The sequence below is a fragment of the Heptranchias perlo genome, chromosome 33, assembly GCF_035084215.1.
Source record: "Heptranchias perlo isolate sHepPer1 chromosome 33, sHepPer1.hap1, whole genome shotgun sequence".
NCBI lineage: Eukaryota > Metazoa > Chordata > Chondrichthyes > Hexanchiformes > Hexanchidae > Heptranchias > Heptranchias perlo.
Window position 1 is genome coordinate 2,289,174 of NC_090357.1, and position 17,377 is coordinate 2,306,550.

Consider the following 17,377-nt stretch of genomic DNA (forward strand, 5'->3'; position numbering starts at 1 on the left):
CACAGATCAAGAGGATCTAGATTTGATTCCTGGCTGTGCTGAGTCTGCTGGTCTTACTTAGGACAGCACTAGTGGCAATCCCATTAGATTTGGCGCCCCTGGGCTAGGGAGTAGGAAGAAACCCAGCTCCAGTTCCCACTGCCAACCCCCATCCCGTGCCCCTGCTGAAATATGCAAACGTATCTCCAAACTCGACTTTTTTTTTTATTCGTTCACGGGATGTGGGCGTCGCTGGCAAGGCCGGCATTTATTGCCCATCCCTAATTGCCCTCGAGAAGGTGGTGGTGAGCCGACTATTCCAATGCTCTCCTGGCCGGCCTCCCATCTTCCTCTCTTCCCTAAAAGACATACTTGCTCTCGAGGCAGTACAAAGAAGGTTCACTCGGTTAATCCCGGGGACGAGGGGGCGGACGTATGAGGAGAGGTTGAGTAGATTGGGACTCTACTCATTGGAGTTCAGAAGAATAAGAGGCGATCTTATTGAAACATATAAGATTGTGAAGGGGCTTGATCGGGTGGATGCAGTGAGGATGTTCCCAAGGATGGGTGAAACTAGAACTAGGGGGCATAATCTTAGAATAAGGGGCTGCTCTTTCAAAACTGAGATGAGGAGAAACTTCTTCACTCAGAGGGTAGTAGGTCTGTGGAATTTGCTGCCCCAGGAAGCTGTGGAAGCTACATCATTAAATCAATTTAAAACAGAAATCGACAGTTTCCTAGAAGTAAAGGGAATTAGGGGTTACGGGGAGCGGGCAGGAAATTGGACATGAATTTAGATTTGAGGTTAGGATCAGATCAGCCATGATCTTATTGAATGGCGGAGCAGGCTCGAGGGGCCAATTGGCCTACTCCTGCTCCTATTTCTCATGTTCTTATGTTCCACCCTCCATGAACTTCAGCTCATCCAAAACTCTGCTGCCCGTATCCTCACTCGCACCGAGTCCCGTTCACCCATCACCCCCCTGTGCTCGCTGACCGACATTGGCTCCCGGTCCGGCAACGCCTCGATTTTAAAATTCTCATCCTTGTTTTCAAATCCCTCCGTGGCCTCGCCCTCCTCCCTATCTCTGTAACCTCCTCCAGCCCTACAACCCTCCGAGATCTCTGCGCTCCTCCAATTCTGGCCTCTTGTGCATCCCCCGATTTTAATCACTCCACCATTGGTGGCCGTGCCTTCAGCTGCCTCAGTCCTAAGCTCTGGAATTCCCTCCCTAAACCTCTCCGCCTCTCTCTCCTCCTTTAAGATGCACCTTAAAACCTACCTCTTTGACCAAATGTTTGGTCACCTGTCCTAGTGTCTCCTTATGTGGCTCGGTGTCAATTTTTTGTTTGATAATCGCTCCCGTGAAGCACCTTGGGATGTAAAGGCGCTATATAAATGCAAGTTGTTGTTATGGACCTCAGGAGAGGACAGTTTTGAGCTCGGCTGTGATGTCCCCCATGGCTGAGTAGTTACCAAATGGCAGCGAGTCAGCACCTCCAGGAGAAACGAGGAAAAGAAACCTTTCTTGCAAGTACGTTAGCTGCCTCCAGTGACTGTATCATTGATTTCAGGCCAATGAATCTAATCAGCAGCTATTCTAATTCCCCACCTCTATTTTAAACAAGACACTTACCAGCAATTTGCTACAATTGAGGCCGGTAATTTAATTACCTGTAGTGCAGCAATTAAACGTCACAGCCACAATGCTACCACACGAGACTCCCAGTCTGGACCTGAACTACTGGTCGTTCTCTCTCTACCTCTCTTTCTGGCTCCCTTCCTCTTCCCAAAAAATTGATACAACTGCAACCAAATTCAGTTTGTGGAAATTTCACATTGTAAATCCCATGACCTTTCATTATCCTGTGTCTCACTGTCTGTGGCAGTCACTGTATCACTGAACAGTGCTGAACCTCGAGAAATCTGCTGTCAACATTGTAAATTACTCACAAGTGTGAGGAAAGACATTATCTTCTTCAAATCTATTACTTCACAATTAGAGATTTCGTTCATCTCAGTCACTGTGCAGACAGAGTAAAGAGTCCTTGCTGTGAGAGGGGATGTAGTGTGCACAGGGACTGTAGTGAGGTGTGAGAGGGGTTGTAGTGTGCATGGGGACAGTAGTGAGGTGTGAGAGGGGTTATGGTGTGCATAGGGACAGTAGTGAGGTGTGAGAGGGGTTATGGTGTGCATAGGGACAGTAGTGAGGTGTGAGGGGTTGTAGTGTGCATGGGGACAGTAGTGAGGTGTGAGGGGTTGTAGTGTGCATGGGGACAGTAGTGAGGTGTGAGGGGTTGTAGTGTGCATGGGGACAGTAGTGAGGTGTGAGAGGGGTTATGGTGTGCATAGGGACAGTAGTGAGGTGTGAGGGGTTGTAGTGTGCATGGGGACAGTAGTGAGGTGATAACAAGATTCAGAGCGTCAACTGATAATAGTGAACAGGATTCAGAGCCACACTGATAATAGTGAACCCTGACCCTCACGCAGAGCCAGATTCAAAACAGTGAGCAGAATTCAGAGCCACACTGGCACTGGGATGAAAAGAACATTCACTGATAGATTCTTCAGCCCAGATCAATACAACAGCTTTGCCATTTCCAACTACACAGTTTTCAGTGAAATAACAGGTCACTTTATCCAGTATATGAGGCACAGTTAGTTCTTATCAGACTCTGCGCTTGAGACACACGGAGACCAAATGAACAGCAGCTGGCTCAAATGGAGCATGTTTTCTCATTTACGACTCTTTCTGGTGCAAATCAATTTTCCTGACACAGAAGTAAAACATATCTCCTTGTGCCTGCGGTCTCTCCCTTTGTTTACTGTCTCTAACATACACGGAGCCTCCCACTGCAAGTCCTCTGACAGTGCTTGATCATTTGAACCCACTCTATCTTCCATTCAGAGCTGTCGAGTGAGATGTTGCAGACCTGTGGGGACAACACGGTGTCTGTCGTTCTGAGACATGGCGTTACAGAGAGAGACTGAGAGAAGCCCAGGAACGTCAGAGCAGGAAAGAGAGAAAAATAGACAAAAAATTCATCGGCTGCTCTTGTCCAGTGGCCAGACACTGGGGGAGCGCCCAGACACTGGGGGAGCGTCCAGACACAGGTACTGCCCAGACTTCCCAGACACTGGGGGTGTGCCCAGACACTGGGGGAGTGCCCAGACACTGAGGGAGTGCTCAGTCTGCCCAGACACTGAGGTAGTCCACAAAAAGCAGGACAAATCCAATCCGGCCAATTACCACCCCGTCAGTCTACTCTCAATCATCAGCAAAGTGATGGAAGGTGTCGTCGACAGTGCTATCAAGCGGCACTTACTCACCAATAACCTGCTCACTGATGCTCAGTTTGGGTTCCGCCAGAACCACTCGGCTCCAGACCTCATTACAGCCTTGGTCCAAACATGGACAAAAGAGCTGAATTCCAGAGGGGAGGTGAGAGTGACTGCCCTTGACATCAAGGCAGCATTTGACCGAGTGTGGCACCAAGGAGCCCTAGTAAAATTAATGACTTAGATGATGGCACAGTAAGTCTCAAAATTGAAGTCAATGGGAATCAGGGGGAAAACTCTCCAGTGGCTGGAGTCATACCTAGCACAAAGGAAGATGGTAGTTGTTGTTGGAGGCCAATCATCTCAGCCCCAGGACATTGCTGCAGGAGTTCCTCAAGGCAGTGTCCTAGGCCCAACCATCTTCAGCTGCTTCATCAATGACCTTCCCTCCATCATAAGGTCAGAAATGGGGATGTTTGCTGATGATTGCACAGTGTTCAGTTCCATTCGCAACCCCTCAGATACTTCACATCTTTCTCAGTGAGCTCCCCCTCCACTCCCTCCACTCCCCCCACTTCCCCATCCACCACCATATACATCCTGCCCGAGACTGAAAACTCACTGTGATGTACATCCAGGCTTGGGCTGATAAGTGGCAAGTAACATTCGCGCCAAACAAGTGCCAGGCAATGACCATCTCCAACAAGAGAGAGTCTAACCACCTCCCATTGACATTCAACGGCATTACCATCGCCGAATCCCCCACCATCAACATTCTGGGGGTCACCATTGACCAGAAACTTAACTGGACCAGCCATATAAATACTGTGGCTACGAGAGCAGGTCAGAGGCTGGGTATTCTGTGGCGAGTGACTTACCTCCTGACTCCCCAAAGCCTTTCCACCATCTACAAGGCACAAGTCAGGAGTGTGATGGAATACTCTCCACTTGCTTGGATGAGTGCAGCTCCAACAACACTCAAGAAGCTCGACACCATCCAGGACAAAGCAGCCCGCTTGATTGGCACCCCATCCACCGTCCTAAACATTCACTCCCTTCACCACCGGCGCACTGTGGCTGCAGTGTGTACCATCCACAGGATGCACTGCAGCAACTCGCCAAGGCTTCTTCGACAGCACCTCCCAAACCCACAACCTCTACCACCTAGAAGGACAAGAGCAGCAGGTACATGGGAACAACACCACCTGCACGTTCCCCTCCAAATCACACACCATCCTGACTTGGAAATATATCGCCGTTCCTTCATCGTCACTGGGTCAAAATCCTGGAACTCCCTTCCTAACAGCACTGTGGGAGAACCTTCACCACACGGACTGCAGCGGTTCAAGAAGGCGGCTCACCACCACCTTCTCAAGGGCAATTAGGGATGGGCAATAAATGCCGGCCTCGCCAGCGACGCCCACATCCCATGAACGAATAATAAAAAAACAGAGGGAGTGCCCAGACACTGCGGGAGTGCCCAGTCTGCCCAGACACTGAGGGAGTCCCTGATCCTCCAGCTCAGGAGCCGAGGGTAAAATATCATCCCTCCTTTCAGATAAATGCTTGAGTTGGTGAAGGCAGATGTCTGAGAGTGTGATGCGGCCTCTCTCCCTCGGGAGCGGGCGATACTTCACATCTTTCTCAGTGAGCTCCCCCTCCACTCCCCCCCCATCCCCATCCGCCACCATATACATCCTGTCCGAGACTGAAATCTCAATGTGATGTACACTCAGTTTGATGGATACCCAGTGCGATCTATACTCAGTGCGATCTATACTCAGTGCGATCTATACTCAGTGCGATGTTCGCCCAGTGCGATGTATGTTCAGCGTGGTGGACGCTCAGTGCGATATACACTCAGTGCAATGTACGCTCAGCGTGATGGACACCCAGTGCAATATACACTCAGTGGGGTGGACACCGCGTGCGATATACACCCAGTGCAATGTATGCTCAGCGTGATGGCCACCCAGTGTGATGATGGACACCCAATGCGATATACACTCAGTGGGGTGTACACTCAGTGCGATATACTCCCAGTGCGATATACTCCCAGTGCGATATACTCCCAGTGCGATGTACGCCCAGCGTGATGGACACCCAGCGTGATGGACACCTAGTGCGATATACACCCTGTGGGATGTACACTCAGTGTGATGGACACCCAGTGCGACGTACGCCCAGTGTGATGTACGTCAGTGCAATGTACACCCGCACCCAGAGACACCATCCCCATCAAAAATTCCCAACACACCTGCCAACAGAAATAACTGACAGCAGATGGAGATAAAGATAGACTTGTATTTATATAGCACTGTCACACCTCAGGATGTCCCAAAGCGTTTTACAGCCAATAAAGTACTTTTTGAAGTGTAGTCACTGTTATAATGTAGGAAATGCAGCAGCCAAGGGCACAGCAAGATCCCACTAACAGCAATGGGATAATGACCAGAGAATCTGTTTTACTGATGTTGCTTGAGGGATAAGTATTAGCCAGGACCCCGGGGAGCGCTCCCCCCGCTCTTCGAAATAGTGCAAACAGAAAGGTGAACAGATAAAACAACCTGTGTTGGAAATTCAGTTGGAAAATGTCGCGTGTTCTGTTTAAGTGAGAAGGAGATGTAAACATTGCTCAGTAGCTGGAACAGCCTCTGCAGGGAAATGTCTCCCTGTGACAATATTGTTCCATTAATCCTGCAAACATTACAATCAGAGGCTGTTTCCGGGCGGCTGCATTCTGCAGGGCTGATACTTTATTTAGCAGCGAGTGAAGCTTTCTGTCCGAGGTAATATCTGTTGCTGTGATTTATTTTGTTATTTCACATTACCAATCTTCCTCATCTTTTTACAGTCCCTCTGATCGAGCCTTGTTCATTTTCCACCCATCTACCTCCAGCTGGGAGGCAGGCAGCATGAAGTCAGTTCCCTGTGCTGGTCAGTCAGGCTGAACTCAGCTACTTTTCCCGCTGGAGACAGGATTCTGGATCATTCTATTGCTCCCACCATCAGATTATTTTCATAAGATGGTGGTAACTGCCAACGCCCAGTGGTGAGGAGTATATCAGAGTGCCAGTTCCATGTGACGGAGAATGAGTCAGGTGTAACCGGGGGGGCAAAGCTGGTTACAGCAGTGAGTAGATGAGCCATTTGGACCAGGAAGTGGTGTCAGCCATGGCTCAGTGGGCAGCACTCTTCCCTCTGAGTCAGAAGATCATGAGTTCATGTCCCACTCCAGAGACTTGTGCCTATAATCCAGGCTGACACTCCCAGCGCTATACTGAGGGAGTGCTGCACTGTCAGAGATGCCGTCTTTTGGATGAGACATTACACCAAAGCCTTGTCTGCCCTCTCAGGTGGACGTAAAAGATCCCATAGGACTATTTTGAAGAAGAGCAGGGGAGTTCTCCCTGGTGTCCTGGGGCTGAAATTTATCCCTCAACCAAGATCACTAAAACAGATTATCTGGTCATTATCATTATTTGTGGGATCTTGCTGTGCGCAAATTGGCTGCCGGGTTTTCTACATCACAACAGTGACTACACTTCAATAGTACTTAATTGCCTGAAAAATGCTTTGGGACATACTGAGGTCATGAAAGGCGCTATATAAATGCAAGTCTCTCTTTTACCCAGGTTCACCACCTGGTCTGTGCTGAGTTAGCTGGTTTTAGCCTGTTGTCATTAGGGTTGTGTAATTGGCTTTGAATTCGTCAATAAGGCAGCTAGAGTGTTTTGCTGGCAGAGACACAGGTTCTGACCTGCTCCTTGGCTGCAGAATGGCTCACTACCTGAATAGAGGAGATAAAAAATATTTCAAAGGAGAGTTTGCTCAAATTAAAGCACAGCACTGTTGGAAGATCCTAGAAAGCTTAGAAACACAACATAACCCAACGCAACTCAACACAACAGAACTCAACTCAACACAACGCAACTCAACACAATTCAAGTTATCACAATGCAACTCAACAAACATAACCGCAACTCAACACGACAAAACCGCAACTCAACACGACGCAACAGAACTCAAAACAACGCAACTCAACACGACGCAACACAACACAATTCAACTCATCACAACGCAACTGAACACAACGCAATGCAACTCAACACAACACAATTCAACTCAACTCAACTCAACTCGATGCAACGCAACTAAACAGCGGAAGCAACATGCTATGGACAGAGCAAAGCGATTCCACACCCAATGGATTAGAACAAAGCTCTGCAGTCCTGCCACATCCAGTCGTGAATGGTGGTGGACAATGAAACAACTAACGGGAGGAGGAGGCTCTGCAAACATCCCCATCCTCAATGATGGCGGAGTCCAGCACGTGAGTGCAAAAGACAAGACTGAAGCGTTTGCAACCATCTTCAGCCAGAAGTGCCGAGTGGATGATCCATCTCCGCCTCCTCCCAATATCCCCACCATCACAGAAGCCAGTCTTCAGCCAATTCGATTCACTCCACGTGATATCAAGAAACGGCTGAGTGCACTGGATACAGCAAAGGCTATGGGCCCCGACAACATCCCGGCTGTAGTGCTGAAGACTTGTGCTCCAGAACTAGCTGCGCCTCTAGCCAAACTGTTCCAGTACAGCTACAACACTGGCATCCACCCGACAATGTGGAAAATTGCCCAGGTATGTCCTGTCCACAAAAAGCAGGACAAATCCAATCCGGCCAATTACTGTCTCATCAGTCTACTCTCAATCATCAGCAAAGTGATGGAAGGTATCGTCGACAGTGCTATCAAGCGGCACTTACTCACCAATAACCAGCTCATCGATGCTCAGTTTGGGTTCCGCCAGGACCACTCGGCTCCTGACCTCATTACAGCCTTGGTCCAAACATGGACAAAAGAGCTGAATTCCAGAGGTGAGGTGAGAGTGAATGCCCTTGACATCAAGGCAGCATTTGACCGAGTGTGGCACCAAGGAACCCTCGTAAAATTGAAGTCAATGGGAATCAGGGGGAAATCTCTCCAGTGGCTGGAGTCATACCTAGCACAAAGGAAGATGGTAGTGGTTGTTGGAGGCCAAGCATCTCAGCCCCAGGGCATTGCTGCAGGAGTTCCTCAGGGCAGTGTCCTAGATCCAACCATCTTCAGCTGCTTCATCAATGACCTTCCCTCCATCATAAGATCAGAAATGGGGATGTTTGCTGATGATTGTAGAGTGTTCAGTTCCATTTGCAACCCCTCAAACAATGAAGCAGTCCGAGCCCGCATGCAGCAAGACCTGGACAACAGTCAGGCTTGGGCTGATAAGTTGTAAGTAACATTCACGCCAGATAAGTGCCAGGCAATGACCATCTCCAACAAGAGAGTCTAACCACCTCCCCTTGACATTCAATGGCATTATCAACGCCGAATCCCCCACCATCAACATCTTGGGGGTCACCATTGACCAGAAACTTAACTGGACCAGCCATATAAATACTGTGGCTACAACAGCAGGTCAGAGGCTGGGTATTCTGCAGCGAGTGACCCACCTCCTGACTCCCCAAAGTCTTTCCACCATCTACAAGGCACAAGTCAGGAGTGTGATGGAATACTCTCCACTTGCCTGGATGAGTGCAGCTCCAACAACACTCAAGAAGCTCGACACCATCCAGGACAAAGCAGCCCGCTTGATTGGCACCCCATCCGCCACCCTAAACACTCACTTCCCTTCACCACCGGCGCACAGTGGCTGCAGTGTGCACCATCCACAGGATGCACTGCAGCAACTCGCCAAGGCTTCTTCGACAGCACCTCCCAAACCCGCGACCTCTACCACCTAGAAGGACAAGAGCAGCAAGTACATGGGAACAACACCACCTGCACGTTCCCCTCCAAGTCACACACCATCCCGACTTGGAAATATATCGCCGTTCCTTCATCGTCGCTGGGTCAAAATCCTGGAACTCCCCTCCTAACAGCACTGTGGGAGAACCTTCACCACACGGACTGCAGCGGTTCAAGAAGGCGGCTCACCACCACCTTCTCAATGGCAATTAGGGATGGGCAATGAATGCCGGCCTCGCCAGCAACGCCCACATCCCATGAAGAAATGAAAAAAAACTCAACACAACACAACGCAACGCAACAGAACTCAATACAACTCAACTCAACAGAACTCAACACAACTCAACTTATAAGAACATAAGAAATAGGAGCAGGAGTAGGCCAATCGGCCCCTTGAGCCTGCTCCGCCATTCAATAAGATCATGGCTGATCTGATCCTAACCTCAAATCTAAATTCATGTCCAATTTCCTGCCGTAACCCCGAATTCCCTTTACTTCTAGGAAACTGTCTATTTCTGTTTTAAATTTATTTAATGATGTAGCTTCCACAGCTTCCTGGGGCAGCAAATTCCACAGACCTACTACCCTCTGAGTGAAGAAGTTTCTCCTCATCTCAGTTTTGAAAGAGCAGTCCCTTATTCTAAGATTATGCCCCCTAGTTCTAGTTTCACCCATCCTTGGGAACATCCTTACCACATCCACCCGAACAAGCCCCTTCACAATCTTATATGTTTCAATAAGATCGCCTCTCATTCTTCTGAACTCCAATGAGTAGAGTCCCAATCTACTCAACCTCTCCTCATACGTCCGCCCCCTCATCCCCGGGATTAACCAAGTGAACCTTCTTTGTACTGCCTCGAGAGCAAGTATGTCTTTTCTTAAGTACGGAGACCAAAACTGTATGCAGTATTCCAGGTGCGGTCTCACCAATACCTTATATAACTGCAGCAATACCTCCCTGTTTCTATATTCTATCCCCCGAGCAATAAAATCCAACATTCCGTTGGCCTTCTTGATCACCTGCTGCACCTGCATACTAACTTTTTGATTTTCTTGCACTAGGACCCCCAGATCCCTTTGTACTGCAGTACTTTCCAGTTTCTTGCCATTAAGATAATAACTTGCTCTCTGATTTTTCCTGCCAAAGTGCATAACCTCACATTTTCCAATATTGTATTGCATCTGCCAAATCTCCGCCCACTCACCCAGCCTGTCGATATCCCCTTTGTAGGTTTTTTATGTCCTCCTCACTCTCTACTTTCCCTCCCATCTTTGTATCATCTGCAAACTTTGATATGTTATCTTAACACAACTCTGCATGGATGAGTAATGAAGGAGTGTTATGTTCAAAGCAGATAGAGGCAACGTGGGGGCAGGGATTCATGGAGTTCATAGCCGAAAGTTCTGCTCTCAAACCGACGAGTGAAAGAAACCAGTGAGAGTCAGCGTCCACTGAACTGTACCCCAAACAAAATCAGCACCTGTGGAACTGTACCCAGTGAGAGTCAGAGTCCGTGGAACTGTACCCAGTGAGAGTCAGAGTCCGTGGAACTGTACTCCAGTGAGAGTTAGCAACTGTGGAACTGTACCCCAGTGAGAGTCAGTGCCTGCATAACCGTACCCCAGTGAAATTCAGTGACTGTGGAACTATATCCCAATGGGAGTCAGCACCTGTGGAACTGTACCCCAGAGAGAGTCAGCGTCCGTGGAATTGTACCCCAGTGAGAGTCAATGCCTGTCGAATTGTACCCCAGGGAGTGACAGCACCTTCAGTAGAGGACGGGGAAGAATTGGGAAAAATCAAAAGGAATAGTAACTATTTTGGCCGACATGTTGCTGCTCACTGACTGCCCTGTTTCTGTTTATCCTGCTGATTATTCTGACGCAGGTTTGATGCTTGTAGTTCTGTTTGTAACAAATTATTCACACTTAGCGATTTGACAAAAGCCCAGAAGGTTTACGACCCATGTCATAAATTATAAAACATTGCTTTATTAAACATTTATAGGTATTTTATGGGCAAGTTTCCTGAGTCATTAATACAGCACACCACATATACCTCAACTGTGCTGGAGACAGGCCGGACTGTGCAGTTGCATTCACCTTCAGAGCACCTGCTATGAATCAAAACACAAGCGATTCCCGAGTCCTGCAGCCTGGAGCAGGAAGTGGTGAAATAACAGAGAAAATAAAATATACCAGGTCCTGGAGAGTTACCACTGCTAAAGAGAGAACCTGAATTTATGTAGCAACTTTCACAACCTCAGGACATCCCAAAGCACTTTACAGCCAATGAATTACTCTTGAAGTGCAGTCACTGTTGTAATGTAGGGAAATGCGGCAGCCAATTTGTGCACAGCAAGATCCCACAAACAGCAAAGTGATAATGGCCAGATATTCTGTTTTTTAGTGATGTTGGTTGAGGGATAAATATTGGTCAGAAGATCAGAGAGAACTCCCTTGCTCTTCTTTGAATAGTGGCCGTGGGATCTTTTACTTCTACCTGAGATGGCAGAGGGGGCCTCGGTTTAACGTCTCATCCGAAAGACGGCACCTCCGACATTGCAGCACTCCCTCAGTACAGCACTGGGATCGTCAGCCTAGATTTTGTGCTCAAGACTCTGGAGTGGGGGGGCTCGAACCCACGATCTTCTGACTCACCCACTGAGCCAGGGTGTCCACAACCTCTCATTTAATCAGAGTCTTGTTTAAAAAAAAAATTTCACCTGAAGTAGCACGGGGAGGCTGGAGAGGCCACTTATGTAGAATGGACAAAGAACAATCAGGACATGTCCAAGGAAACCAAGCGGACAGTGAGAGTAACAAGGGAAGCCTTTAAATCTACCAACTACTCCAAGTGGTTTCTGCAGGCTGCCTGTGCCCGACCAGCTAAACGGCCCTCTGAAATATTTCTCTTTCAGTGGCTGACTGACCTATCCTGTGCTCTAAGACCTTATGTCAGATTTCCAGCACTCAGATTTTCTTTGTGTTGAATTTGTGTTCATTTTTGTTGGGTAAGGGTATTACGGGATAGGGAACCAAGGTGGGTAGATGGAGTTAAGATACAGATCAGCCATGGTCTAATTGAATGGTGGGACAGGCTCGAGGGGCTGAATGGCCTCCTCCTGTTCGCATGTTCCCATTTCCCCAGTTGCGCCCACTTCCCTTCTCCGCGCATCAGCGGTCTGCCCCAAGCCCGGCAGCCGGTGGGCTGAAACGGCCCCGGCGGGTTTGGGAGAGGGGTGGGGGCTCCTCTGATTCTCCCTCCTCCTCGTGCGGATGGTGCCTCAGGTTGAGACTGATAACTCGTGCCTGTATTCTACCCCCTTTGTGGCACAGCAACAACCACTCACGCTTCAATAAACTGCTGGCTCTCTGCGGCCTGTGAATGAAGCATACACAGATATAGAATCATACAGCACAGAAGGAGGCCATTCGGCCCATTGTGCCCGTGCCAGCTCTCTCAAAAAGCTATCCAATTATTTCCTCTCCTCCCTGCTCTTGCCCCAGAGCTCTGAAAATTTTTCCTTTTTAATTATTTATCCAATTCCCTTTTGAAAATTACTACTGAATCTGCTTCCACCGCCCTTTCAGGCAGCGCATTCCAGATCAGAACAACTCGCTGCGTAAAAAAAATTCTCCTCATCTCCCCTCTGGCTCTTTTGTCAATTATTTCAAATCTGTGTCCTCTGGTTACCGACCCTCCTGTCACTGGAATCAGTTTCTCCTTATTTATTCTATCAAAAGCCCTCATATTTTGAACACCTCCATCAAATCTCCCCATAACCGTCTCTGTTCTAAGGAGAACAACCCCAGCTTCTCCAGTCTCTCCACATAACTGAAGTCCCTGATCCCTGGGACCATTCTAGTAAATCTCCTCTGCACCCTCTCCAAGGCCTTGAGGTCCTTCCTAAAGTGTGGTGCCCAGAATTGGACACAATAACAAGTGTTACAGCTGGCTTCAGTGCTGCAATACCAAGGCAGAGGTTGCACAAATAACTCGCCCACGAAAGTCATCATTCCTCTGATTGTCCCACGTAGTCTCTTACGCCCTGGTGATCCGTTGGAAGTTTCCTGTCCCCCCCCCCCCCCCTACACCCCCACCCCCACCGCTCCCCCCTCCCCCAATCTGCTGGTTACTTGGACACGGCTTGCATTCCCCGAGGGAGAAGGCTTGACCAGTTACCAGCTTTAAATTGTTGTTTACCTGGATGTCGTCTGCTGTCAGGTGACTCTTCATCTCAGGCTTCTTTTCGGGAGGTGGAGGTTTATGGGATGGCGGCAAATCGATCCTGTTTGTGGCAGAAACAGACATTTCAGTTCAGGGGTTCAGCGGCTGTGGAAAGTCCCGAGCATTAGGAGTACGTTAAATGATTTCACACTTCACTTCATGAAACCGCCACCCTACTTTAACTTTCAAAAGGGAATTGGATAAATACTTGATAAAGTAAAACTTGCAGGGCTTTGGGGAAAGAGGAGGGAAGTGGGACTAATTGGATAGCTCTTTCAAAGAGCAAGTACAGGCACAATGGGCCGAATGGCCGCCTCCTTTGCTGTATCGTTCTATGATTGTACATTTGGTTTTATTTTTACCCTTCCCTCCTCTGCCCTCTTCTCCTGAGGACCCTCACTCTCGCTGGGGTCTAGCTCCAGCAGTCTCTCCCACCTCCTACTCCTGCCCATTTGACACGGGTAAACCTAGTTAATTTAATAAACTTCCATTCATTACTGTTAATCCTGTATGGCTGCTGTTTGTACTGAATTAATTGCTGAAATTGCCATTCAATGCCAAGAATCCCACGTCAATGCTGTTGTACCTCAACAGCCCGTGAGATGTTCCCAGAGACACAGATTGAGGATTGTAATAAATTGAACATTCCTAATGTGCTTGCAGCTGGATACTTGAATATGATCCAAGTGAATAGCCTGGGCCAAATGGGATTCATCCGGAGCATTTAGCGAACTCGAGGATGTGCCGGCAGGACCACTGGCAAAAATATTTAGGGATTTGTATGGGGGAGGGCACCATAGGATGGATGTGGGGGCATGAGGAGAACAACAGACTAGTTGGTGTCACTTCAGTACCATTGATCGTGAAGGACAAGTGGAACATTTAGGGAGATGTAAACGGTCGTCAATAGACAACTTGGATTTATGAAAGGGGAGTCAAGCCAGACCAATTTAATAGAATTTTTCGATACAGTTACAAAGAGTATGGATGAGGGTGATAATGTGGATGTGATATACATGGATTTCAGCAAAGTTTTTGATAAGATGCCGCATGGAAAACTAGCATAGAAAATGAGAAGACATGATGGCTGGGCTAATAATACAAAGCCTTACAGTGGGTGATAGGGTACAGGGTCTGTGTGAGTGGCAAGGGCTCTGAGCAGAGGGGGTGGGGAGTGGGGTAGAGGAGGGGTGAGGAGTGGGGTACAGGAGGGCTCTGAGTGGAGGGGTTGGGGAGTGGGGAACAGGAGGGCTCTGAGAAGAGGGGGCAGGGAGTGGGGTACAGGAGGGCTCTGAGAAGAGGGGGCAGGGAGTGGGGTACAGGAGGGCTCTGAGTGGAGGGGGGGGGAGTGGGGTACAGGAGGGCTCTGAGAAGAGGGAGCGGGGGGTGGGGTACAGGAGGGCTCTGAGTGGAGGGGGTGGGGAGTGGGGTACAGGAGGGCTCTGAGTGGAGGGGGGGGGAGTGGGGTACAGGAGGGCTCTGAGAAGAGGGAGCGGGGGGTGGGGTACAGGAGGGCTCTGAGTGGAGGGGGTGGGGAGTGGGGTACAGGAGGGCTCTGGATGGAGGGGTGAGGAGTGGGGTACAGGAGGGTTCTGGACGGAGGGGGCGGGGAGTGGGGTACAGGAGGGCTCTGGATGGAGGGGGCGGGGAGTGGGGTACAGGAGGGCTCTGAGAGGAGGGGGTGGGGAGTGGGGTACAGGAGGGCTCTGGATGGAGTGGGCGGGGAGTGGGGTACAGGAGGGCTCTGGATGGAGGGGTTGGGGAGTGGGGTACAGGAGGGCTCTGAGAGGAGGGGGTGGGGAGTGGGGTACAGGAGGGCTCTGGGTGGAGGGGGCGGGGAGTGGGGTACAGGAGGGCTCTGGATGGAGGGGGCGGGGAGTGGGGTACAGGAGGGCTCTGGATGGGGTACAGAATCGGAGGAGCGCAGAGATCTCAATGGGTTGTAGGGCTGGACAAGGTTACAGCACCATTCACTCATGTTTACTGTTTGGTTACAATTATCCCCCCTCGAGGAGCTGACCGTGAGAGGCTCCTAAAAGTTCCCAATGAGTCACTGTTGAAATAACAGAGGATCTGTTAGCTCTGTTCACTGGTTCTCAATCAGTAATGATTGCCATCAGGTATCTTTCACTCTGCGCTGTGCTCCCAGACGGAACAGACACCTTCCCGACTCAATCGTTTCTTAAAGTTTCCAGTTCATCGCAGCAAAGAGAAAGAGCCTCCGCCAGAGAGGCAATCACATCTCAGCTCTGTGGAGAGAGTCGGCAAACTCTTTGTAATTTAGTTAGCAATCGCTGTCCTCAGGATACAGATATGATAGTGTTACACACGGCCTCAGGACCACGGCGGCAGTCCTATCCCAGCTCTCTATCGGAAGGGTGATACATCAGAGTGATGGTAAAACTGATTCCTTTCAGATTACCAGCTGCCCTCCGCCGATAGAAACAAGCAACAGCACCAACGATTTATCAAGAGCAAGGAGCATGAAATTGATTCTTAACTTCTAATAAGTCAGCTTTAATTTGAAAGTATACTGGAAAAGAGTTACAAATAGTCTTCTCCAAGCTGTTTGGGAAAAGTGTAAGAAACTGTAGGACCTGGCGTTAACTCTCACAGTCCGGTCATTAAGTAATACAGATTATTGTGCCCACAGGAAACTCGGACAGACAGGAAATCACAGTGAATGAAACTTGCCTGTAGGCATTCAGTTAAATAAAGAGACACAGAACTTAAAAGATTCTCACTGGGCAGCAATAACTGGGCACCAATAACGGAAAACATGAGCGTAAATGATTTTGGGCATAATTTACTTACATTTTAAATTCCGCAATCTTTGGTGCTAGTTTGGATGATTCGGCCCAGTTTGCATTGATCTAACGAGCAGAAACTCGACCCCAAAATGTTTACAAAATAGATCAAATTAGCACCGACACATCTGTATCCGCAGACAGACATCGGGCTCCGAGCTCCTCATCTCTAACAAATTGGGAGTTCCCGTGGATCATCATGGAGCTCGGTATAATCCCCAACTCGGGTTCTCTTCAGAATATATTAATTGATTGTGATTTTGTCTGAAGGCAACTGCACCTGCCTGAACTGTACCCCTCTACACATTAAAGTACTAGTGTCATCCAGCTCCTCACCTGTAAGGTCGTACCTGCTCAGAAAGGTGCTCAGGATATCAGTGAGGTTCCAGCTGTCTGCGTTTACCTGTGTCTGCGTTTACCTGTGTCTGCGTTTACCTGTGTCTGCGTTTACCTGTGTCTGTGTATATGTTTGTGTTTATTTGTGCCTGTGTTTATTTGTGCCTGTGTTTATCTGTGTCTACCTTTATCTGTGCCTGTGTTTATCTGTGCCTGTGTTTATCTGTGCCTGTGTTTATCTGTGCCTGTGGTTATCTGTGTCTGTGTATATGTTTGTGTTTATCTGTGTCTGTGTTTATTTGTGCCTGTGTTTATCTGTGTCTGCATTTGTGTTTATCTGTGTCTACATTCATCTGTGTATGCATTTATCTGTTTCTGTGCTTATCTGTGTATGCGTTTATCTGCATCTGCGTTTGCGTATAAGTTTCTGTGTTTATCTGTGTCTGTGGTTTATCTGTGTCTGTGTTCATCTGTGTCTGCATATATGTTTCTGTGCTAATCGCTATGTCTGTGTTTATCTATGTATGCTGTGAATCACCACGGAGTCAAACAAGGTGAAATACGTGTGTTCCCAAACACTCTGCTCATAATGAGAGCCATGCACCGTGTCTGTCTAAGCTTTTTATTTCTATAATTAAAAAATATCAAATGAAGACAATCGGCAATTGAGGAAGATTAGCGCATAGAAGCGATTAATTACAAACTTCACCGGGCAACGATTCAGATCCCAACCCACGTTCCAAAATCTCTCAGCATCCTGTGACTCTACACAATACTATAAACCCTCTCGTAACTAAACGCACACGTTTGCTCTCGTTATATCACAGCGCTGTCTCTGGGCTCGTAGTATAACTCGGCTGGTATGCAGACACCTCAGGAAACTCCCTCGAGAGGTGAGTTTCACTCCCCTCATCCTGGGGCAAAGTGTCACTAGACTGACACCTGTCAGTCCCGCCC

General features: G+C 48.7%; 1 protein-coding gene across 1 annotated transcript in view; it reads right to left on the reverse strand.

The window, feature by feature from the left end:
• nectin1b (nectin cell adhesion molecule 1b) overlaps nucleotides 1–17,377 on the reverse strand; it is a 370,403-nt gene that overhangs the window by 31,508 nt on the left and 321,518 nt on the right. Inside the window, exon 7 of the mRNA XM_067970850.1 lies at nucleotides 13,254–13,338. Within this exon, the coding sequence (XP_067826951.1) occupies nucleotides 13,254–13,338 (85 nt within the window). The remainder of the gene's footprint in view (nucleotides 1–13,253; nucleotides 13,339–17,377) is intronic.